At 51.2% G+C, this 19,977-nt stretch overlaps 4 protein-coding genes across 8 annotated transcripts; 2 read left to right on the forward strand and 2 right to left on the reverse strand.

Moving 5' to 3' along the window:
- Positions 1 to 52: 52 nt before the first annotated feature.
- ythdc1 (YTH N6-methyladenosine RNA binding protein C1) lies at positions 53 to 9,097 on the reverse strand. 3 transcript variants are annotated; one of them, XM_086054380.1, is made up of 17 exons: positions 8,863 to 9,094; positions 7,820 to 7,921; positions 7,419 to 7,717; positions 6,423 to 6,837; positions 6,289 to 6,336; positions 6,103 to 6,197; positions 5,475 to 5,583; positions 5,255 to 5,372; positions 5,105 to 5,189; positions 4,074 to 4,228; positions 2,354 to 2,430; positions 2,195 to 2,231; positions 2,072 to 2,111; positions 911 to 973; positions 625 to 834; positions 372 to 542; positions 53 to 265 (listed from the first exon to the last, which is right to left on the reverse strand). In XM_086054380.1, exons 1-16 carry the CDS (start codon positions 8,888 to 8,890, stop codon positions 372 to 374), a joined length of 2,052 nt encoding a protein of 683 aa, XP_085910506.1. In that variant the 5' UTR covers positions 8,891 to 9,094; the 3' UTR covers positions 53 to 265. The 3 variants fall into 3 exon arrangements, 2 of the variants coding, with proteins under 2 accessions (XP_085910506.1, XP_085910507.1); XR_015089922.1 differs by lacking the exons at positions 53 to 265; positions 372 to 542; positions 625 to 834; positions 911 to 973; positions 2,072 to 2,111 and adding an exon at positions 3,219 to 3,861 and having other exon boundaries at positions 8,863 to 9,097; XM_086054381.1 differs by lacking the exons at positions 53 to 265; positions 372 to 542; positions 625 to 834; ... (1 more) ...; positions 2,072 to 2,111; positions 2,195 to 2,231 and having other exon boundaries at positions 2,279 to 3,861; positions 8,863 to 9,097.
- A 1,518-nt stretch (positions 9,098 to 10,615) lies between these two features.
- On the forward strand, positions 10,616 to 11,897 carry ufc1 (ubiquitin-fold modifier conjugating enzyme 1). The gene has a single exon (XM_086054431.1). It carries the CDS (start codon positions 10,895 to 10,897, stop codon positions 11,558 to 11,560), a length of 666 nt encoding a protein of 221 aa, XP_085910557.1. The 5' UTR covers positions 10,616 to 10,894; the 3' UTR covers positions 11,561 to 11,897.
- On the reverse strand, positions 11,741 to 19,941 carry prpf4 (pre-mRNA splicing tri-snRNP complex factor PRPF4). Of its 2 annotated transcripts, none has more exons than XM_086054395.1 (15): positions 18,601 to 19,941; positions 17,728 to 17,925; positions 17,431 to 17,617; positions 17,257 to 17,344; positions 17,100 to 17,179; positions 16,879 to 16,972; positions 16,676 to 16,770; positions 16,534 to 16,592; positions 14,920 to 15,043; positions 14,755 to 14,844; positions 14,247 to 14,369; positions 13,445 to 13,552; positions 13,022 to 13,140; positions 12,572 to 12,678; positions 11,741 to 12,382 (listed from the first exon to the last, which is right to left on the reverse strand). In XM_086054395.1, the coding sequence occupies exons 2-15, from the start codon at positions 17,897 to 17,899 to the stop codon at positions 12,296 to 12,298; spliced, it is 1,533 nt and encodes a 510-aa protein (XP_085910521.1). In that variant the 5' UTR covers positions 17,900 to 17,925; positions 18,601 to 19,941; the 3' UTR covers positions 11,741 to 12,295. The 2 variants fall into 2 exon arrangements, with proteins under 2 accessions (XP_085910521.1, XP_085910520.1); XM_086054394.1 differs by having other exon boundaries at positions 17,728 to 17,907; positions 18,601 to 19,480.
- On the forward strand, positions 18,623 to 19,954 carry cdc26 (cell division cycle 26 homolog). Of its 2 annotated transcripts, none has more exons than XM_086054446.1 (3): positions 18,623 to 18,799; positions 19,529 to 19,636; positions 19,721 to 19,954. In XM_086054446.1, the coding sequence occupies exons 1-3, from the start codon at positions 18,632 to 18,634 to the stop codon at positions 19,925 to 19,927; spliced, it is 483 nt and encodes a 160-aa protein (XP_085910572.1). In that variant the 5' UTR covers positions 18,623 to 18,631; the 3' UTR covers positions 19,928 to 19,954. The 2 variants fall into 2 exon arrangements, with proteins under 2 accessions (XP_085910572.1, XP_085910573.1); XM_086054447.1 differs by having other exon boundaries at positions 18,671 to 18,799; positions 19,507 to 19,636.
- The last annotated feature ends 23 nt before the right edge of the window (positions 19,955 to 19,977 follow it).

Consider the following 19,977-nt stretch of genomic DNA (forward strand, 5'->3'; position numbering starts at 1 on the left):
GTCTGCCACATGACTTAAACGCGCGCTGGACACAACGGAACGGAGGACAATATTTTCATGAAAGAAGACAAGCCATTTATTTGTTTTTGCCAGAGACATTTCACAATAAAACAAGTGGAGACTCATCTCTTTCCGGTTGGCCTGAAATACTGACAAACATGTTTCTTGTGGCGAGCAGCAGAGAGAGCGAGAGAGAGAGCGAGAGAGAGAGAGAATGCTGGGAGGTGAACGCGGCTCTTGGTTTCCTTTCGTGACGTCACTTCTCCTACATGGGATCGTCAAAATAAGAGGGGGTGAACGATCAGGCGGTATTTCACAATCAAAGGATGCGGCGGTCAAATAAAAGCCCCGAGAGGAGAGCATGTTCTCACTCATCTGCGGTAGCGTCCCCTCTCCTTGTCCCGGTCTCGGTCCCTGGGCCGCTCGCGCTCTCGCTCTCGTCTGGGTCCCGCCCGCTCGCGCTGCCGCTCGCGCTCCCGCCGACTGCTCACCACCGCCTGCGTCCGCCGAAGGAAGTCGTCCACGCGCATGTCGTAGTCGTGCTGCCCGACCGAGCGCATGCCAATCAGTCCTCGAGTCCCGCCCCCGCCCGACAGACAGACAGACAGACGGACGGAGACTCACCGGACTGGACGTGAAGGCGCGATGCGGCGGCGGCGCCGCTCGCTGTTTGTCTCGGAAGCGAGGGGGCGGGGCCTCGTGCGGCGGCATGGGGTGGTGGGGGTGGTGGTGGTGGTGGTGGTGGTAGGCCTGGTGCGGGGGCGGAGGCGGGTGGTTGTGGTGGTAGTAGGGAGGGTGGTGGGGGGCCGGCTGCTCCACGCCGGGGTACGTGGCCTGCTCACAAGGCAACAAGGTCAGACCTGCTGCGGGCCTCAAAAGGGGGAGGGCCCGAGGAACAAAGGAGCCCTACCAACGTCTGCCAAGGAGGCGGCGGTCCCACGTTGTGGTGATAGTCCCTCATGTAGTCGTAAGACTGCCAATGCCAAGCAAACGCGACTCCGGGTTAGCGGCCGCGCTAGCGAGGGGGCGACGCGGCGCACCCACATCGGCAAACAGACGACAATGTGCTTTGGAAAAATCTTTTCTTTCTTCGTGTCCAAGTCGCGGCCGCTCAAGTTGAACAGAAGCAACTGGATTCTTCGGGGTTTTTCTCGTGCTCAGAAAAAGTCACAAACAAATACATCGGGACGCAGATGCAGATCCTCTAAGCCATGTCGCACGGGTTCATGACGCTTTGCCGATTGTTGGTCATCTCTCGGCTTACAGACTGCAGTAAATGCATCTCAAAGCAGATCCGGCCCACCGCTTCATATCAGATGGAAATCATGTGTCCACTTCCATGGTTGCAAACGGTCACGTGGAACACAATATCGCGATATTAAATTGGACACAATACAACGACGTCGCCAACGTCGACGTTTGCCAATGCGGTTATTGGGTACAAAAACACAACACTTGGATTTTTTTTCTTTACAGGATTGTGAGCTTTCCGCAATATCATCATACTTTATCATATCGGGACATTTGGATACCCGGTAACAAATAGCTGAGATTTTGGAAGAATTCTTTTGTTACACTTGACTGTGGCTTGAACAATAATTGAATCAAGTCCAAACTAACGGACCATTCATTTGTTTTATGTGACAATAGCATGAAACATTTATCTGGTTTCGCGCTCAGAATGGCCCTGTGAGGGCAGTTGTGACTACAAGGTGAGAAAAATGAGTTTGACAGCCCCGCGTGGGACAGCTAGCTCGGGGGAGTCGGGATCCGGCTCGGGGGAGTCGGTATCCGGCTCGGGGGGAGGCGGGATCCGGCTCGGGGGGAGGCGGGATCCGGCTCGGGGGGAGGCGGGATCCGGCTCGGGGGGAGGCGGGATCCGGCTCGGGGGGAGGCGGGATCCGGCTCGGGGGGAGGCGGGATCCGGCTCGGAACCCGCAAGCGTCAACGCTCACGTGAGACAACGTGCCATTTTGGACCGGCCGTTACATTCGCACGTGGAACGGCGGCAAAAGTAGAAGGCTAAAAAACGGGCGCGCGCGTGCGCGGCCTTTGCGAGAGGCACACTCACCCCGTTGAGGAAAACGTCCCGTCTCACGTTGGAGAAACGCCTGCAAAAGTGGCATGAAGACAAAAGGCAAGCCCGTCTGTCACCTTGGCCATTTGCAAAAAGCGTCCGATTCGGGGGCCTCACCTGTCCACCGGCTGGTTGCGCAGGTCCGGGATGAAGCCTGCAAAAGGAAAGCAAACGAGATTGTTCCGTGAACGCCGCGACCGACGAGCGCCGGAGGTCAGGGGGGAAATCCCACGGACAACATTTGGGGCTTCTTCTCTCGGGGTGCGGCTTGACAACCTGATCGCTGGTTGAAGTCCGGACACTCGGCCCGAGGTCGCTTTCTGCCGTGGAGGTCGTACTCCTCCGGACGACGCCTACGTGGACAAGTGGACACGTCAGACAAACGCCTGCTCGCTAGTACGCGCCAGGCCGACGGTACAAGTCACGCACGAAACAGAAATACTCAACCTTCCAAAAAAAAAAGAAAGAAAAGAAAAGAAAAGAAAAACCCTTCGTCCATCTGGCGCTTGGGGCTACATCATTGGGCCCCGAGTCGTCCCAGTTTGTAAATCTGGTCCTCAAAAGTCGGCTTAGTTGTTCCCGCAGTCTTTCTCGCTTTGCCTCCCAAGTCTTCCCGATGCGTCCTGATGTCTACTGAGGCGGGTCGAGAATCTTCCCAGTTCATCCCCGCTAGTCTTCAAGTCTACCCGGTTGATCCCGGAGTTTTCCCTGCTGGTCCTACTGCCACGCAAGTCGACCCGGTCGCCAGCCCCCACCGAGCCTCTCTGTGACGTCCAACGTGTCCCCAAGTCGACTCAGTCGGGCTCAAAGTCTAACTAGCGCTAAAGTCGATCGAGTCGGTGGATGAGACTTCCCGGATTGTCCCGCCGCCGCCGCCGCCACAGTCCTCGGGTCCACTTACCGAGTCCCTCGTGCGGTCTTCCGCGATTGTTCCGCCGTCGCAGAGTCTTTGTCGCCCACTCGCGCTCATGTCGACCTAGTGGGTCCCCCAAATCTACCCGCTTTGTCCCGCCGGGGCTAAAGTCGACTTGGTCGAGCGTCCGTGAGTGCTCCCAAATGGCCGCTCTCAGAAAAAGTGCAAAGGTAATGATTCTGTGACTTACACACTTTGAAAGACATCAAAGGCCGGGTGTCAACATACCGCTTGAGATGTCAAAGTGGACTTTGGATTCTACAAAGTTTCTTTCCACATCTGCGTCCACGGTAAAAGGCTTTTTTTTTTTCCCCTCCAAACAAACCCTCTTACTTTGAAAGGCTGGAGGGGTCATGATGGTGCCGGCGGCGCAGTCCTGTCAGTCACCAAAGAAAAGCCCCGACCCTCCAGACTTTTGGAGTCCATCGAACACACGCTTAAGAGTTCATTCGAAAGCAACGCGCGCACACACACGCCCCCCCCAACAAAACGTCCTCATTTGGTGCATGTGCATGCGCGTGCGTGCGTGCGTGCGTGCGTGCGGCAAGACTTTTTCAAGTGTTCTCTCATGGGGTGGCCGCGGGCTCATTTGATCAGTTCCATCTTTTTCGACCCGATCGGACACATTGTCCCCCGCCCTCCCCCCGACTTGACGGGATAGTCCAGCGAGCCCCCCCCATCAAATGAGCAACCCGCACCACCGTGAAAAGGCAAAAGAGTCCATGTGGAGATCACAGTCCCTCTCTCTCTCTCTTTCTTTTTCCCCTTCAAGCTCCCTCGCCCCTTCCCGCTTCCATCAGTCCAGCCAATGCTTTTATTCTGAAAAGTCCATCTAGATTTGGCTAGCTTCAACTTGCTACGAGTGAACCTCCTGCAAAGAGACAAAGTCAAACAAACATGAAACCATTTCAACTTCCCGCCTGGCCGAGCAACCTTCACGGCGGCGCTCGGGCGGAAAAACTCCAGAGGCGGAGCAACGACGAGCCCGAGCGGATTAGCCGCCGCGCTCGCCGTCTCCGACGTCCGGCGGCAGGAGCGGAAGAATGACAGCGAGTGGGAGGAGGAGCTTGGCGATTGGCTAACCTTCCCGGCTCGCGCAGCGGCGGGCGGCCGCGGGGTCGCGTTTCCGAAGGGCTCTCACGCTTGTGACGAACGCGCCGGGCCACCTGGTGGATGTCCACGCTCTCGTCCAAGGGGAACAGCGCGCACAGCTGAGCGCCCACGTCCGGCTGGATTTCCTGACCAACGCAAACAGACAACTCAAAGAGAGAGCAACGGCGGCGGGGCGGCGGGAGGGCGGCAGCTCGGCTTGTCGCCTCACCCGTTGCGCTTGCTCGCTCTCGATATATCAAAAGGCCTTTGCAGTATTTGGTTAAACCTTTTGCAATTTCGCCCGAATGCCTAAAAAGGTGCATTTGAAGCATCAGCATAGCTTCACTCGCTTTTTGAAGGTAACACTTTCAATCTTTCTCCTCAACTGTCAGAATCTTTTTAAGTGCTACTGGCACTGAAATATGCAAGTTTGAATACATGAAAGAAGGCAGATTTGATTTGGTTTTCTTCAAAAATCTTCCTGGAAAAATGAGGTAGCAGGGTGGCGCAGTGAAGAACACAACAGGAAAACACACCCGCGGGCCGAGAAAGCGCACTTTCCGCTCCGATTCGGAGGCAAGACAGCTAGGCATGTTGTTATGGTTTAAACCATTCAAAAACGGAAACGACACCGAGTTAAAAAAAAAACCAAACAATCTTCACATCTCCACGCGTGTCCTTTTGTTGTTGTTGTTCCGGCACCACTTTTGATGACGGCGAACGGCTCAGTTCCCGGGCCGGCGGGTCATCTAGCGCGGCCGCTTCAAATTTCAGCTCCGAGTGCCTGTCCTTGGGCAAGACACCGAACCCCGAGTTGCCTCCAGGTCCGCGTTGTAAACGAAAAACCCAAAGTGAAATGACACGGTGTTCGCAGTGACCGCCTCGTGCCGGCGAGCCAGAGGATTTGCCACCTCGGCGGGCAAGAACCAAAGACTCGAGTCTTGAAGGGAGCCGCAATTACTCGCAGGGTGCAAACGTGCATATTCCACAGTGGAAAATACGCGGCCAAAAACAAATCTTACTTGTCCGTCACGTCCGATCTTGACGGGCTTGTGCTCGTTCCAGGGGTTGGAAAGGTGAGCCGTCTTTGTGAAGTGAAGCTCCCGCCTGCCGAGAGCCGGCAAAGAGGTGAGCGGGCCGGACGTCCGGCGGCGGCCGGTCGCCACGCTCACCTGCACAGCCAATCGATCTTGAAGACGCCGCCCAGCATCTTGGCGTTCATGCCGGCGGGAAGCACCCAGTGGATGGGAGAGCCGCCGTGAAGAGACTCCGAAGCCAAGCGGGCGAAACCTACGGTTTGTGAGTGTGTGAGTGAGTGAGTGAGGTACGCTTTGAAGGCGTCTGGCCGATGAGCCGCTTACACCCGCCGCTCTCTCTCTCTCTCGCTCTCACCTTGGAACTTTCCGCTCTCCCGTACAGAGAAGACCAGGATGACGCTGCGAGCCGAGCGGAAAGCCGCGTTCAGCTTCTTCTCGTTGACGGGCAGCGTGGACCACACGCCCTGAAAGGCGACGGGCGGGTGAGCTGGAGTTTGGCCCAGACAAAGAAAGAAAGAAAGAAAGGCAGGCAAGGAAGAAAAGGAAGAAAGTAACAAGAGGAGGGAGGCAAGGAAAGGACAGGAAGGGGAAAAAAGCCCCTGCGTTTCTTTCAGGGCAGTCACGGAGGCTGCTCATTTGTAGTACAAGGCGGAAAGATTGGTGTGACAATTTGGAAACGAAAAAAAAATGACTCAAAGTCTGAACTTTTTGGGATGTCTTGTTTTGTAAGCACGTTGACTGGACAAGTTTTCAGATTTGCAAAATGTTCGTTTTGCCAAAGGCAAAGTGACATCGAGTGATTTGTTGGTTTCCCAAAACGTACGCTGACGTGCATCTCACGTATGCACGTTGATGCAAATTAGATGGAGGGCAAAAAGAATGTGTTGGGGCAAGGAAGGAAGGAAAACGGCAGACGGGAAGGAGGAAAGAGCGAGCCAGCGAGACAAAACAAAGGCGGGACGAAGGCGAGCGGCGGCGCGTACCTTGGCCTTGGCCAGCGAGACGTTCTCGTGGTTGTTGCTCTTGATGACGAAGAAGCGCGACTCGCGCAGGATGTAGCGAAGGTTGCTGGTGGGATCTGCAGAGAAAGCGGAAGCGCGGTCGGACAGAACACAGGAAGCGCGGTCGGACAAAAGACAGGAAGCGCGGTCGGCGGGGGGCGCACTTACTGACGGCTCGCACCGACGATGACAACTTCTCCCGCTTCTTCTCGGAACCTGCGCCGCACAGTGACGGGAGGCGCTCACAAATACAAAGCGGCGGCGCCGGCGCCACGGACGCGAGCGCGGCGGTCCCCACCCACCTGAGGCGTCGGAGGCCGAGGCCGAGCGCGCCGACTCGCCCTCGTCGGAGAAACTGACGGAGGAGGCCGAGCGCGAATCTCCCGCCTCGCTGCGCGTGTCGTAGTCGTTGCCGTCGCCGCGACGCTCGTACTCCTCTTCCTCCTCGCCTTCGTCATCCTTCTCTCCTTCCTCCTCATCTTCCTCCTCCTCTTCCTCCTCCTCGCCGTCGTCGTCGTCTTCGTCCTCCTCCTCTTCCTCCTCCCCCTCCTCCTCTTCGTCGACATCCTCCTCTTCTTGTTCGTCGTCATCGTGTGAGGCGGCGGCGGCGGCGGCGGGGGAGGAGCCTCCGGAGAGCTGCTCCGAAGCGTACTCCGGCGCCGCGTCCTCCTCTGATTGGTTGTCCTCCCGATGGTGGGAGGGGCTGCTCTGCCGCGTCTGCGTGCGTGGAAGAAAACGATTTGGCAAAAATGCCCGAGAGAAGACGAAGAGACTTTTTGATTACCCACTGAATGGGAATTTAAGGGGAGGGGCTTTGTTGGTATTTTGGAAGAGCGGCGGGTGCATTTGGGATGCTTTAGCAGATTGAGGAAAAAGATTTGGCATCATGAAACCAATTACACGCATGCATCATATTTGTCCACTTGGGGTCGCCATCCTAACATTCTCCTGTGGTATCTGTGACGTTTGAACACGCATGGCTGGCGTTCAAAGGCGGGGCCTGGCCTGGTGAGTGACATGGGCGTCAAGTCAAGTTGACCGGCTGCGTGTCTTTTCGGCCAACCGCAGGGGGCATCGTAGTGCATTCTTGGCAGAGATTTTGCTTTAACCTGATTTTGCAATCAAATGATTGGAAACATTCGATTCAGCGTCGCAGCAGAACTTTTGTTCTTAAAGGAAAGAATTGATCAATTGACCGTTTGGAGACATTAACTTGTCCCTTCGCCACTTTTGCAACTGCAGCTTTGACGCTTGAGCGGCAGTAGAGTCACAAGGGGCGCGGCGTTAGGTTTGGTCACCTGCTTGGCGGCGGCACCCTCCCTGGGAGAGCGTCTGCGTCGGGCCCTTTCGCCACCGCGGCTGCGGCCGGCGTCTCTCGTCCCTCGGTGGCTCTTTCGCTCGTCGTAGTCGCCGCGGTAGCTGCTCACGTGGCGTCTGTGAGGACTGCTCGCCGATCTCTTGGAGGAGGACGACGACGAGAGGGGAGCGCCCGAACCTCTCTTATTGGCCGAGGACGACCTGGAGGGGGCGTGGCCGGAGGAGCCCCGTAGCCGCTTGCGGTCGTGGCACGACAAATGGTCGCTCTTCCGCTTTGTTCCTACCACGTAAGCGTGTCAAAGTGTCTCTCAAAGAACTTCACGAAGGCGAAGACGGCAAAGTGAGAAAAAGAAGATTGAGGACAAAAGGGCACGGGCGCTACCTTTCTTATCGGTGATGTGTCGCTCCGTCTGAGGGTTGTACAGCTCGTCATCCTGATCCGGCGCTTCCGTCAATATGTCTTCCAGAACAGTGAGCTCACCGTCTATCAGGTTACAAAATCAACTTGAGCAACATGACCAAGTCAACACGTTACAAAATCCAGGTGAAATTTGACATTTCCCGTTCGGTTGGGATTTCCGGCGGTTCTGAGAAAGATAAAAATGTCCCTCAATTTCACATGTCCATTGGATTTCGATACAACCGAAAGGAAACGTCGGTGGATGTGATGAACAATTCTTATTCGGGTCAAGTTCACTGTAAATTTGATGATAAATTTACTCTGTGTGCTCAGGAATGAAATGGCAGCAAAATACCTGCCATGCCACCAGACCTTATCCACGGTGGTCATAAATTGACCACGCTAACGCCAATGATTGAAAAGTCAATTCAAAAAACAAAACAACAACAAATAACATTCAACGTAGCTTCCTTTATGGGTTTCAACTAGTAAGGAAATTACAGGCACTTATCTAGCAAAGACTCACAAATTTCTAAAAGACTGAAATTGACTTTCATTTGGGGCGTTGTACGCGAAAGAATACTTTTCTTCCAAACTAGGGCGTTTCAGATCTCCTACCTACTGTATGGTATCTCTATTTTGATATACACATGGGTTCACTTTTTTTGTACTATACCTACCTACAACAACGCTGTCCTATCAACGGTATTGCGACTACTAAAACTTCTTCGAGTGTATAATGTTTTCTTACTTCTGAGCAGATTAGCTTTTTCTTTTTTTTTTTTTAAACAGGTGAGTGGCCATGCAGGTAGGGCTCATCACTCTTTGCTCGGACCACTTAAAGAGACAAAACCGAGGAAACTGTCCTAATGCCCAGCTGCTGTTAGAAGACGACACGCGTGTCCACGGGTGACGAGAAAGAGATCAATAACCTGATTAGCGAGAACGGCGACACAAAAGGCTCCACACAACAAAGACCAGCTAACAGGCTAACCAAGCTAACAAGCTAACAAGCTAACGCGCACCTTTGTCTTCGCGGCGGTCGGCCGCCATTTTAGCGCCGAGGCGTCTGTGATCACGACGCGAGCTGGCTGCTTGAGGGTGATGGGGAAAGGGTTCGATAATCGTGGAAGATATGCGAATATGACAACGAATCTATAAATTGAGAGCTACGGCGAGAGGGAGAATATGCTAAGATGGCTGTCTGGACCGGAAGTTCTTCTAGTCTGCTTGCTGACAGCTTCCGCTAAATTGGTGGCGCGGTACAGACGTCATCAACAGGTTACGGCTATTCACGTGCGTAAACCTGGTACTGGGATGAGAACTGTTTAAATATGAAATGTTCAGAGCTGGGCATTTGACCTAAAATCAAGCGTCCGTTATTCGTCATCCGTCTGCGGCGTGGCTACATTTCCGTCGTCAGTCATTCGCCTTTTTTTCCGGGGGGGAAAATTAATAATACCCGCCTATAGGCCGCTCCGACTCAGATTCTAAACGGGCTTCCGGTTAGCGTTTCTAAACATTTTTTTAATCAACCATCCAATCGGCAGTAAGACCAAGCGCAATTTGCGTCAGCTGTCGGGGCAGCCTTTACGTCACTTGCGCTTCTACCACGACCGCCGCCTCACGTATGCCTCAACCGAATGACCCCATACAGCTGCCTTTGCATGTTTACAAGCACTTAATTTTGAATGTTTGAATGCAGTGTTCAAAATAAAATGGCTTCAATCTTTCATTTCAAACAATAGCAGCATTTGGCTTTGTCTCCCCAGAGGTCTATTTAAAAAAAAAAAAAGAAGGAATAGATTTAATCCTTACATGCGACTTTAAAATTGAACGATTACCAGTCAAACTATCCTCATGTCATAAACAAGCTCTTCTGTGCTGGAAGTCACTACACCCGCACAACTTTAGTCCGCATCGTACTCCAATATGGAACAATAGACGTGTGCTCTGCAAAGGCAAGTCTCTTTTCTTTGGATGGAAAAAACGATTTGGTCGATTACCCAACTACTTGATGACCGAGGGAACCGGTGGCCTCATGCCACCAATTTTGTTCTAAATATGGTTTATTTTGGACTCTAGCCGAATTCTAGGAAAAATGTGATTGGGCTTTTATTTTGGTACCTTGAAAAAAAAAATCTCGGGTAGGAATTAACTGAGCAGTTTGAATCTGGGACGGTTTGAATTGGTTTGGGAAAAAAACCACAGTAATTTGGGGCTTTTGTAACAAACCACTACTGGGTTTGATTGAACGCGCACGACAGGTAATTAGCACCCTGTCACCACCTTTCACCGGTCAGGTCCGGGAGTCAGAGACTGGAGACACCACCAGGCCGACGACAAGTAAACCAAAAATGTGCACTTTATTAAAGGTCTCTCTTAACCCCACATTTCCCCAACCAAATCACACAAGGACAATGACACACGCGGCAAGGAACAAATAGATAAAAAGATGGCCCACTGACTGAGCTGGCCCGGTGGCCAAGACCCTCCCCCCAGGGTCAAGGCTTATGGTCCGGCTGGGCACAAGTGTCCTCGGGGGAATCGCCGGGCCAGCCAGCGCTGAAGACACCGTGCGGCAGCCAAGGTAACAGTAAGTCTGCACGACTCCCCAGACACAGTCCCCAGTCTTTTGCCCCTCTTTTAGCAGCGAACAGCCCAATCACCTGCAGCTGCGAGCTCTCCCACACGGACACAGGTGTGGCACGTTCCACTAATTTGCCGCCGCCGTCGCCATGACGACCACCTCCAAAGTCCATTACACTTTTAGAAAAACAAATCTGTGCTACGACATCACCCAAGAAGACCAGATGCTACCCGCTACTTGTGTTACATGGGATACCGGTACCAGTACCGTACCGTGTTTCTTTTAACACCCGTACTAAAAAAAGCACACGTAGCTAACCAACTTTTATACTGGGACATTTTTGAGAGCAGAAATGAGCTGGACTGTTTAAAGTTGGAATGGTTTTCCTTCGCTCGCACAGTGAGGAAACGAGGTCAATAAACAAGAATTCTCGTGTCATGCACAGTCCGGAGCGCTAGGTGGCGGTCATGCGCACCAAAGCGCAGAGCCGAAGAGGCGAGGAAGCGGCCAGAAAGGTGACGACGATACAGCGGAGGCTCGCTCCACGTCAGCGCGTCAGCGAGTGTCAAAGTGCCGAAGATCGTCCCGTGTGTGCTGGCCCAAGACTTGGTCCGCTCGCTTCGATGGCGGACGAGAGCACGCGCAAGGCGGTGTCTCAGATCCCGCTGCTGAAGACGAAGGCGGGCCCGCGGGAGCGCGCGCTGTGGCCGCAGCGCCTCAAGGAGGAGTACCAGGCCCTCATCCGCTTCGTGGAGAACAACAAGGCGGCCGACAACGACTGGTTCCGCCTCGAGTCCAACGCCGACGGCACGCGCTGGACCGGCGCGTGCTGGTTCGTGCACGAGCTGCTGCGCTACGAGTTCCGCCTGGAGTTCGACATCCCCGTGACGTACCCGGACACGGCGCCGGAAGTGGCGCTGCCCGAGCTGGACGGCAAGACGGCCAAGATGTACCGCGGCGGCAAGATCTGCCTGACGGAACACTTCGCGCCGCTGTGGGCCCGCAACGCGCCGCGCTTCGGCCTGGCCCACCTCATGGCGCTCGGGCTCGGCCCGTGGCTCGCCGTCGAGGTCCCGGACCTGATCGCCAAGGGGATCGTGGTCCACGCCGAGCAGAGGAAGGCGCCGCAGTGACGTCTGCGCTGATCGCGTTATACTTTATCAAACACTTTGACAGAATTAAAACGATTTCCCCCCTCCACACACACTTTGTTCCGCAATGCACGTTGTTGCGCCTCCTGGCGTGCAGGGGGCAGTATAGGACAGATGGAGATACTGTTGACCGAGCCGGCGTATGTGAGATGGGAGGGTCACTCGGATCTCAAGACAACTTTATTTAACGAAACATACACCGACTATTCAATTTGGTGGGTCAAATTTGTTTAATCTGTGAAAAATTTGGATTTTGGTGCAACTTTTATGCGCAAAACAAACAAAATCAGTTTAGCAATAAAGTAAACACTTGATTTGCTTCAAGTGTGTCACAAGATCTTTTCTCCATGATGTCACGCTTGCCTCCAGATGGTGAAAACACAAACATTCTGCTAGTTAAAAAAAAAAGTCATTGTCCTTGGCACAGCATTGAGAAAACAGCTTGTAGCTTGACGTGAAGCGAGGTGTAGAGCATACACTGGCTCCAAAGTGACGTTTCAAAAGTTAAGTTGATGAGAGGCAAAAAAAAAAACCATCAAATCTGACAGTAAACATGGAGACACTGGCTATTTAGTTGTCCTTTCTAATGCTCGGATGCAATTTTGAGGCCGAAAGCCAACCTGGAGGCCCCTCGAGTGAACATTAGCAGACATGCTACCATGACAACATCTTTGCTAAAATACAATTTTCATTGAAAAAGAAGCGAAACAAACCACGTCATTCCGACACCCAAAGTTTAAAGGTTCTGTCGTAGGAGCAGGTGGCGATGAGTTTGCCGTCAGGAGACACGTCCACGCCCATCACCTGACGACGACCACAACACAAGAAAAAAAAAAGAAAACGTGGCATCGTCACGAGATGGGGATCTTTAGATGGTGTCGTTCCGTACAAATCCCAACACAGTGATTCAAGTGAGCAAATGGTCGTGAAAGGACGACTGGAACACTCGCCATTTGTGCGACGATGGCAAACGGACAAGAACAAAACGTCTACCTTGCCCTCGTGGCCGGCGAGCGTCTTGAGCGGCATCCAGCCCGGGTGACTCCAAACCTTGGCCATGTTGTCGTACGCGCACGTCAGCAGGAATTGGCCGTCCGTGGCTGCACGCGCGCACGCACACACACACGCAGGTCGAGTCAATGCAGGCTTGGAACGTCACCGAGTACCTTCAAACACTTGACGAGCGTCTTCGTGTCTCTGTGCTTGACTTTGTGATTTGGATTTCTGGCAACTTTTGATTTCAAGCGGAAATCGCACACAATGGAGACACTCGATTGCGCATGCTCAACGGCAAAGGGGGGGGGGGGGGGGGGGGAATCTGGCATCCATCAAACTTGACTACTTTGAAGACTTCCTCGAGTCATATTGTAAACGCGAACCGGGACATGGGTGAGTGAAGTCCTAAAATGGAGCTTTCGACAAAGGAAGGCGGCGCTCGCTTACGCTGGAATCGGACGCCTGACAGCAGGTTGTGGTGCGCGGGGATTGTGTAAAGACACTTTCGGTTCCTCAGCTCCCAAACCTTGCACGTGTTGTCTCCGCTTCCCGTCGCCAGGTGGTAGCTACATCACAAAACAAACCGCTTCAACATTTACAAACACTATACATATACATTCACAATCGTTTGAATTTGTCACATTTTCCAACCTAAAACTATAAATGCTTAAATGGTATGACAAACTATTTCTTTATTGAAAAAATGCTGATCGATATTTTGAATTTTAGACGACACCAATCATCTTTTTACTTTGTCACCGACAACGGCAAGCCGTTGCAAATTTTGGACTGTTGCCCCCTTCAAATAAGTTTCCTGGCTTGGCCTTAGCATGACCCGGGTGTGCGGCTGCTGTCGTGTGATTGGCTGACCCGTTGGGCGAGAAGTGCACGCTGTAGATCTCCTTCAGGTGTCCTTCCAGGAAGACCACGCAGCGTCCCGTGCGAAGATCCCAAACTCTCCCAAAGGCATCCAGGCCACTGCCAAGGAAGGAAGAAAGGAAAGCCGCACTTGAGCGCACTCCTATACCTTGTACTGGACCTACGGCCGTCAGCTTTTTTCAGGGCCGATGACAGAATATATTCATTTAGAGTTCTTCAAAGTGATATCTTTACATTTTTTTTCCCCATTCCAGATGCATAGCACCTTTTGAACGTGTCGATCAAATGATGCGCTAGCGCCAAGCGTCATTGCCTATTGCTGCCGCACCGCACTAGTGCACGGAGACAAGCTCGGTAATGATTTTTCCAAAATCGAATATTGAGAATTGAAAATCAAAAATCGAATCGGGGCGTCAGTGAATGGTGCCATCCCTTTTGAACACATTTTCATTATGTTGTTTTTTTGTGAAAATGATTACTACTATACATTTTTGCCAATAAACATCTTTGGGATCAAATTGTAACAAAAAGTTGAAGGAGCAGCCGGCTGTGTCGTCAGCATGTCTTGAAATGAAAACCAAAACAATAGCGCCATTTCGTTTTCCACGGTCAATGAAGTCCTCCCAACCAAATTTCAAAATGACACAAATGTTCAACTTTCCCATACTTTTATTTGGATTTGAAAACACTTTTAAATAGATTCATTATCGGCCGGCAGATTTTTGAAAAGGGCCGATGCCCGGCCGAGACGCCACGCGTTGCGTTGCGGTGTAGTGCAGTAGCGCTCACTTACCCAGTGGCGGCCAGCGAGCCGTCGGGATGAAAATGAAGGTCGTGAACGCCTTTGCTGTGACCTTCTTGATGCAGAATCTCCTCCTGCACTTCCATGTCCCAAAGGCGCCACGAATGGTCGTAGCTGCACAGTTTAGCACGCGCGTTTGCATTTGCGCCATTGCTAGGGCCCGACCCGCGTGGATTGCATGAGGCCCCGCCCGCGGCAACGCCGATATTTGGCAGAGTCAAATTCCCATCGCCGGTACATTTTCTTTTTTTGCTCCCTTAACTCTTCCAGCAATAAATGTACAGTACAAAGTACTGTATGCACTTGTGAATGTTTTATAATATTTCGTAATTTAGCACTCATTGAACTTTACTGACAGAGATAAAAATCGGGAAAAAAATAATTTTGTCATGTGTTTGAGACAGAAAAAAAAAAAAGCGCCCATACTGATCAATGAATGGGTCGGGCCCCAGTCAATAGCTAGCGCGTGCGCGTGTGTTTTGAGCGTGTGCCGGTTTACCACGTGGACCCCAGGAACCTTCCGGACGGATGCCAACACACGCGAGAAACTCGCTCGCTGTGGTCGTCGATGCTCACCACCGGCTCGTCGCTGCGACGACCACACAGGGGGTTTGTTACTTGTCACCCTCGCCCCACCGCATTGGCCCCGCCTCTTCTCGCTTACCTGAGCAGGTTCCACAGCTTGACGGAGCCGTCGGCGGCACACGAGGCCAAACTGACGTCCGATTGGTCGAGAGACACGCCGGCCTGCGGGCGGAAGACCACCGCGCCCACGTTGGTGTTGTGACCTGCGGCCAATGGTAGAAAAGAGAGAGAGGGGCGGAGTCTTGAACAAGCACGCACACCCGTTAACAATTGAACAAGTTTCTTCCGATTGGATTTGGAGGATAAAAGTGCTTTTAAAAATTTGAAATGAATGAAAATGCTCGTAATCCGTTCCAGCCTCGCCCCCCAAAAAATCACACATTGGTAATGTGCGTTTTTTTAAATGAGAAAAGTAATGACAACTCAAATAGAAAGGAGAATTCAAAAATATCTACGGGGTTTTCTCCGTGTTGAACATCGGCTAAAAAATCCACACATCTTGGAATTTTTCATTCAAATTTGGAGGAATAAATCTCGCAACATTGCTCAACACTAAACCTGTTTCATTTCATTAACCTTGACCATGTGCTTTCTGCCTCTCAAATGACATCAACCAATCCAATTTTAGGAAACACCCTGCGTATGTATTTCTATGTATGGATGGATGGTAACTCATCGTTTGAAAAGTCAAAATATAAGCTCAATTTTTCTTGTCATGCTCAAGAATTGCATGCTCACGTGGATGTAAAATGATTCATATTTCAACCATCACTGACATCACATTTGTATGCCACCCGAGTGAGGAGATTTGGGATGGACCGATTATCGGCCGGCCCGATTATCGGCGCAGACATTTGGCATTTTGAGACAAATATCGGCATCGGCCTTTTTTTTCCAAATCTGATGGCCGATAATAAATCAACTTAAAACGTCGTTAACTTCAAGGAACTATTTTGTTGAAATGCTCAGGTCAGTTTATGAGAGATTCTAACTGACCCTGGGGAGCACTCTGAACCGTTTGGTTTCTGTTTGAAATCAAAACAATGAGAAGTCAAATTTGAACATTTCTGCCATTTGGAAATTTTGGAGAGCTTGTCAAAAACTATAGGGAACAATTGTTGACGTTTTCATGTCACTTGAAGACATGCTGATGAGCCTGCATATTGGCAAAACGTATGATAATAATAAAAAACATTTTGCAAATCGGGAAAAATGTTCAACAACATGCGTAAAGGCATTTCAACAAAGTTAAGAGTTTGAATTGGTTTTATTTTTTGATGCCAATATTTTCATTTCTACCGAATAGGAATATCGGCAGCAAATATCGGTTATCGGCCGCCTTGACTACTAATAAAAAAAACCATTATCGGTCCATCTATAGAGGAGATCTCTGAAGCAAAGTAGCTAGCGGAGTCCGTGACGCGTTTGACACCAGCGCTGTTTATATTTGCTCTAATCGGTCGACTCCAGATTTGATTTTGTGATACCGGCAGTGATTGAAATGAACCGGAGGCAAAAACAAACAAGATGCTCACGACGGCTGTCCAATCTCACAGCATCCCAACGTACAAGGATACGCTCTGATCACGTCACATCAGTGACCGTTTTCTTTTGGATTTATTTCTTCAAATCTAACAGGCGGCGTGTCTTAAGTCAAGGCACCGCTGCAGGAGTAAGTGAAGGCTCCACCCACCTCTCAGCGTGCGAATGAGCTTGCAGTCGGGAACGGACCACAGCTTACACAAACCGCTCCTGCGGGGTACATGTCACGTTAGCATAGCATTAGCTGCTTGCGCGCGCGCATTAGTGTGTGTGTGTGTGTGTGCGAGCATCACCAGGAGGCGGTGGCCAGCATTTTGGAATCAGGACTGAAGTGGCAGAAACTGATTGGTCGATCGTCGCCAATCTGACTGCAGAAGTTGTTCAAGTTCTGAAGAGGAGCAGTGACACTTGTTTGGTTTGTTTTTTTCAATCACCAAAAGCATCCAAATGATGAAATCAATAAATCTCCTTGCTGCTAATGCTGATTTGTGCTCACTCTAAGGCTCTTGTTCAGCTCCTGTTGACGGATGGTTCTGGTTGCCTCGCAAATTTCCTTTTGGGCCCGGGCCGCCTCCAGACGCTTCATCGACCTGATGGACCAATCACAGCACGCGTGCGCGCGCGCACACACATCTTGTTCCTGCACGTCATGTTTGACTCATCGGTCCGGTCGGGCGGGGGGCTGGGTGGGGTGGGGGGGGGGGGGGGGGCACTCACTTGGGCAGAGAGTAACGGGCCAACCAGAGGCGTGCGTCCTTGAGAGAGGCGGGGCCTTCGTGGTACCACGTCTGCTGGCACTGCGATTGGGCGAGAGAAATTTCAAAACAGGCAAATCATCTTCACGCGTGGTTGCGTTGTCATGCCAATCGCCAACCTCCTCCTGTGATCGCTTGGCTCGCTCTTCATCTCTCCTGGACTTCTTCAGGGCATCCGGACCCACCACGGACAAAATGCCACGCAGCCTGAAAAGTGGACGAGACGCAAGCAAAAGTGGACGAGACGCAAGCAAAAGTGGACGAGATCAAAGTTGCAGGGCACATCATCCTACCTCTCCCGCCGATCCGCCGGCCCCTCCCCAAACAAGGTGATCGGCTCCCCGAGCGCTCGCAGCCCCGCCTTGACCTCGGTGTCGTCGGTGGACACGGTGATCTGTCGCGCTCGCCGCCTCCTCTCAAATTCGGCCAGCGCTTCCTGTTGCCTCTCGTTGACGTGCTCCTCCAGCTCCAGCGTCTCGGCTGCAAAGCGTGGCGACACATCGGTCAGGTGGCGGGCGCGGAGAGGCGCGGAGACGGGCGCGGAGAGGCGCGGAGAGGCGCGGCGGCCCTCCTCACGAGGCGTCACCCACAAGACGAGATGTTAATGTTTCCTGCTTCGATTCCCGCTTTGACGCCATCACTTCCTGTGGCCAAGCCGCCAGTAATCTCTGCGTTCAGGCGCTCGCGCTCTTTTTCTTCCAGGCTTCCGTAGAAAACGCGGCCTTTCTTCGGGACCGGAGCCAAGTCCTCGTCGTCTGACATCCTGACGCCTGGGCCAACAGGAAGCACTTCACAATAAATGCATGAATGCAACCCGGGCCAACAGGTGTGACCTCACAATAAAAGAATGACCGTGAGCTGGCACAAGAAGTACCTCACATTAAAAGAATTCATGTGACAACAGGAAATAATTCACAATAAAAGAATTTGCCCACCTGAGCAATTCATACTTCACAACAAAAGTATGAACACTATGCACAATTTTTACGACGGTACTACCGACATACGACGAATTCTAGTAAGCCACGCTCAGTTAGTGTCGTATTTACCGTTGTTTATTCTATTGTTTTAGGGTTGTTTTCCATCAATGAAAATACTTAATGCAACTTTGACTGGTGTGTAAATAATAAACTAGGGCGCATTCCGTTTACGTAGCCGCCGTAGGAACCTAACTCCGTTGTAAACCTTGGACCACTTGGTGTATAAACATTCCACCAAAAAAAACAAACAAGAATCGTCCATTTTTGGCAGCAATAACGACGACAGTAGCGCGAGTCAAGAAAACAAACGTGCCGCCGCTACTGTCCGGAGACCGCGTTAGCATTTGCCACTTTGAGTCACTAACGAGCGTCAAAGTAACGACAGGGCCAGATATTTCAACATGTGACATTTCTTTGCGTTCGTAGCCACTAAAATATGGACAGTAATAGCTACAATGAACATGAAAAAGTTGTGAAACTCACACTTGTACAATAGCAATTCGGCGCCGTTTGAATGAGAGGTGACCCGGACGCACACGGCATCACTTTCCGGGTTCAGAGGTTGCACTTCCTGTCTCCGCTGCGACGGCTCCGGAAAAACCACGACAATATTCCACAACAGCCAAAAGACGTCAAAACAAATTCCGGCATAGACACAAAGTCACTTGAAATCAATTGGCAGGTAATTTGTTTTTTTTTTTTGCATGTTTGTCGGCATCGAAGGCCTAACCCCGTCCCCTCGACTAGCTCGCCATCTTTTTAGCCGCTTAGCTTTTAGCATTCAAACGCGATAAAATGAGTGTTCGTTCACTATATCAAAAGTGACAAAGGGTTACACTATCAAGCACTTGCCGAGCCGAGTCTTCAAATCTGTTGACGACTGTAGGTTACTCAAGTAATCGAGTACTGCACTAAACGAAGTTAAGGAAAGACTGCAGAAAATACTCCCATTTCAATGTGTTTGTCTTTCCAGGCTTAGTTGACAAATAAGCATCAAGAATACACTGCACACCTGCCAAGCAAGAGTAATATACTCAAAATATCACCTAACGTACACAAAAGGATTAAGCCTAACAGATAAAAGTGCTGAATGATCACAAGTGCAATAAAAGCATGGTCTGAAACGGACTTATTTTGATAATTGATTAACCTGTTGATTACTTTTCCAACGAATCGAATTGGATAAAAAGCGGATGAAGATGTTTGCAAAAATCGCAAAGTATTTCATTTTTAAGAGGATTTTGACCATTTCAAGTTAAACATGATCTCTCAACGTTTACAAAGTAGTAGTTGATTAGTCGATTGTTGGAAAAGGAAGATCACTGTAACTTTATTTAAAAAAAAAAAAAAAAAAAAGTGTATACTTTTGAGTTTGTCAAACTTGTGCAGCTTGTGCGCGCGTGTTTTTCAGCCCATCAGTGAATGTGTTCAAGAGAAGATGTTGAGGAGGAAACCGACTCGTCTGGAGCTGAAGATTGATGACACAGACGAGTTTGAGAGCATCAAGAAGGAGCTTGAGGTCATTTTTGCATGTTATCATCTGGCCGTCATTGGGTAAAATTAAATACAAGATTTATATTCCCTGGCTCTTGCTGTCTTTCAGGCACGGAAACGTCAACGAGAGGAGGAGGAGTCGGGAGGTGGAGTGGGCGGGGACTCCGTGGGCGGCGGCAACGTCATTGGGGGAGAAACTCCGCCCTCATCTTCAACAGCTGCGTCGAGGGCGGAGCTTATTAACGAGCGAATCGGCTACAAGCCACACCCCAAGCCCACCACCTTGCCCACACTCTTCGGAAGTTTACAATTTTAATAAATTCACTTGATTCATGTGTGTAAAGATGTTGGAATCGTTCCATATTA

This window comes from Filicampus tigris, chromosome 15, assembly GCF_054856515.1.
Source record: "Filicampus tigris isolate MCC_2025a chromosome 15, RoL_Ftig_1.0, whole genome shotgun sequence".
Lineage (NCBI taxonomy): Eukaryota > Metazoa > Chordata > Actinopteri > Syngnathiformes > Syngnathidae > Filicampus > Filicampus tigris.

Bases quoted from the DNA above. Each gene is read 5' to 3' on its own strand.
- ythdc1 (XM_086054380.1), bottom strand. From the start codon at position 8,890: ATGGCGGCCGACCGCCGCGAAGACAAAG. The intron at 7,718-7,819 runs GTAGCGCCCGTG...CTTACGTGGTAG, and splicing joins ACACATCACCGATAAGAAAG to GAACAAAGCGGAAGAGCGAC. The intron at 6,337-6,422 runs GTGGGTGGGGAC...TGTGCGGCGCAG, and splicing joins CTCGGCCTCCGACGCCTCAG to GTTCCGAGAAGAAGCGGGAG.
- ufc1 (XM_086054431.1), top strand. From the start codon at position 10,895: ATGCGCACCAAAGCGCAGAGCCGAAGAGGCGAGGAAGCGGCCAGAAAG.
- prpf4 (XM_086054395.1), bottom strand. From the start codon at position 17,899: ATGTCAGACGACGAGGACTTGGCTCCGGTCCCGAAGAAAGGCCGCGTT. The intron at 17,345-17,430 runs GTAGGATGATGT...TCCACTTTTCAG, and splicing joins CCGGCGGATCGGCGGGAGAG to GCTGCGTGGCATTTTGTCCG. The intron at 12,679-13,021 runs GTAAGCGAGCGC...GCGCGCGTGCAG, and splicing joins GTCAGGCGTCCGATTCCAGC to CCACGGACGGCCAATTCCTG.
- cdc26 (XM_086054446.1), top strand. From the start codon at position 18,632: ATGAGAGGTGACCCGGACGCACACGGCATCACTTTCCGGGTTCAGAGG. The intron at 18,800-19,528 runs GTAATTTGTTTT...CGTGTTTTTCAG, and splicing joins CACTTGAAATCAATTGGCAG to CCCATCAGTGAATGTGTTCA. The intron at 19,637-19,720 runs GTCATTTTTGCA...GCTGTCTTTCAG, and splicing joins GCATCAAGAAGGAGCTTGAG to GCACGGAAACGTCAACGAGA.